Source organism: Colletotrichum abscissum (genome assembly GCF_030869225.1).
Source record: "Colletotrichum abscissum strain IMI 504890 chromosome Unknown Scaffold_294.1, whole genome shotgun sequence".
In the NCBI taxonomy this organism is placed as follows: Eukaryota; Fungi; Ascomycota; class Sordariomycetes; order Glomerellales; family Glomerellaceae; genus Colletotrichum; species Colletotrichum abscissum.
Genome location: NW_026850203.1, coordinates 1 through 2,322, shown reverse-complemented (window position 1 = coordinate 2,322; position 2,322 = coordinate 1). Strand labels below are relative to the sequence as shown.

The window sequence follows — 2,322 nt, the reverse complement described above, 5'->3', positions numbered from 1 at the left end:
CATGTGCTGCTACTGTATCTTCCTTGTTCTTCAGCTTGGCAACCAGGCTGGGTTGTCTAACATTATCTCGTTAGAGAGCCAGGACGATGCCTTTTCTCTCTCCCGTATACTGTAGCCCGTCGGTGATACGTTCTCGCTGATCATCAACATAATCGTATACTGTACCGTACGATCTGCATTCAATGGTAGCTAGCTGACGCAGGAGTTCTGATAAGCCTGTTACGGCCTACTGCAGCAGATCCCGCAGCGAATCCCTAACCACCTTTCGTCGGATGGTGTAGCTGCACGATGTTGCCCATGTCAGAAGCCACGCCCGATTTTCAATCGAACAGTCGCGTGCTCCATGTCTCAACGTAAAATGATAGGGAAATTCCACCATGAACTCTAGTGGTCATCTGAACGAATCCTCCGCCGATGCGTCGAGTGCTGGCATAGTGGGTTCTTGAATCCTCTATGAGACATAGTTCTTGATACCTGATACCAATTTTGCCCCAGCACGGCCATATGGCTGATGGATGATCTAGTCGTGACATCGCACGCGCACACCATTTGCCGTCGCAACTAGTCGCAACTTCCTGGCCAACGGGTATGGAATATCTCGGGCTGGCCTTCCATGCCCCATCGTTTGAATGAACCCTGACAAGGTGCACTCTATGCCAGTAACTGGGAGAAGCTGTGCGAAGTGGGCTTGTTTGTTGCTGAATTCCCCTTGTGAGTATATGCCCTGATGCGCATCACGTGGTCAGTGTCTGGCTGACTGTCCCGCGACACATGGTCTCCAACTTGCACGTATGTCGTGAACGACACGGCACGCGCTCGGCTGGTGCGAACTGACTGCATGAACATAGAGGCTTCGGTACACTCGACCCTCGCCACCAGCTCTTCGCAGGTGCGCAGCTGGCAGCTATTTCTCACGCAGACACAGAAGCTCGAGCGCGTTGTCCCCGACGCCGCTCAAAGGCTATGCAACGAGTTCCTAACACACCGCCGATGTAGCCAGTTCAATTTCCCCACTGAATACAGCAACTACCGACGTGACGTCACCGTGAGCACTGCTTCGGAGGAACCCCGTCTTTTTCTGTCAGCCCGGTTCACCGATGTTAGCGACAGGTGAGATTGCCAAAGAGGGCTCGGCAAGCCAAGGCCAAAGACGCGTGTAACACTAGGGCGCAGACGGGCCAAAATACAGCGGTTTTGTCAATGCTGTCACACGACTTGCCAGCCGAGCAGAAAATAGACGAGCGACGTATGGTGAGGCAGACGTATCCCTCGCTGCGGTGACCGAGACAATCGTAACGGTGCTCCATCTTGTGACGCACTATATGCTGAAGAGTACGGCTGTTCTGGCGGAAATGGAGGCCATTTTCTTGGCTGGCGAGAGATCTGGAAGCGTTGCAAGATTGATTGATTTGCGAACGATTGCACCTCAGCTTTCGTCGCGAACGTTCCTTCTCGCTGCCCTATGAATTTTCTGTAGCAACTTCTTGCGTATGTCGTCCTGACTCAAGCCTTGGAACTCCGGATGAAAGAGTATCTCCTTATGTCTGATGGAGCCACCGTCGTCCGGTGCCGAGCAGGACCAGTAACGCAGCTGTCCGCTTCCATCGAGGCATCCATACACAGCTTGCCGCTGGGCGCCCGAAGATAACCCTAGTCAGCCGACTTCTGCGTACCATAGACGCGTAAACCTTCCAGTCGGTACTATTGGGGGTGGTTTTCGTTTCGCTCTGTGCTTTTTGGGCGGTTGTCGTGAGGATCGCTTTTTGTCGTTCGGCTGTAGTCGGGGACGTTGGTGCTGTTGGGGTCGAGCTGCTGCTTTTGGACCTATGAACTTGTCAGCGCCTGTTCGCTATGCCCACACAAGACGTACCTGGCCTTGACAATAAGAAGGTTACTTCGTCGTTAGAGTCTTGGCCCAGTGGTGATGTCCTCGTCCTTGTGGATGCCGCGGCTCTTGGCAATGCGATTGTGATAGATGCTGATGCGCTCCACGTACTAGGCATCGATCCTAGACATATCACATCGTCGTGATGGTTCCCATTTGAACTCAACGCCGTCGTCCTCGTTGCCGATACCATATCAATCGACTGGGTGTCTGTGGTCTGGGGTCTGTGGTCTGGGGTCTGTGGTCTGTGATGCATGCTCATATGAGGCTGCAATGGGGTGCACCACTCGACGGCTGGTGCTTTCGTTGTGATGGTCAGAGAAGCTCGGACCACGTCAGCCAGCCACTGCTGGATCAATCAAGGAAGGCGGGATCAAAGTCTCCCTGCCTCCATGCGGTCTGTTTTTGCGGCAATCAAGTCGGTCTGGGACACACTT

At 53.6% G+C, this 2,322-nt stretch overlaps 2 protein-coding genes across 2 annotated transcripts; one reads left to right on the top strand and one right to left on the bottom strand.

Annotated features, from left to right (window-relative positions):
• Positions 1-838: 838 nt before the first annotated feature.
• On the top strand, positions 839-1,114 carry CABS01_17056 (uncharacterized protein; the record flags this gene model as incomplete). The annotated part of the gene is made up of 1 exon (XM_060550383.1): positions 839-1,114. The coding sequence occupies one exon, from the start codon at positions 839-841 to the stop codon at positions 1,112-1,114; it is 276 nt and encodes a 91-aa protein (XP_060398520.1).
• A 540-nt stretch (positions 1,115-1,654) lies between these two features.
• On the bottom strand, positions 1,655-2,147 carry CABS01_17055 (uncharacterized protein; the record flags this gene model as incomplete). Its single annotated transcript, XM_060550382.1, has 2 exons — positions 1,655-1,701; positions 1,871-2,147. The coding sequence occupies 2 exons, from the start codon at positions 2,145-2,147 to the stop codon at positions 1,655-1,657; spliced, it is 324 nt and encodes a 107-aa protein (XP_060398519.1).
• Positions 2,148-2,322: the final 175 nt, after the last annotated feature.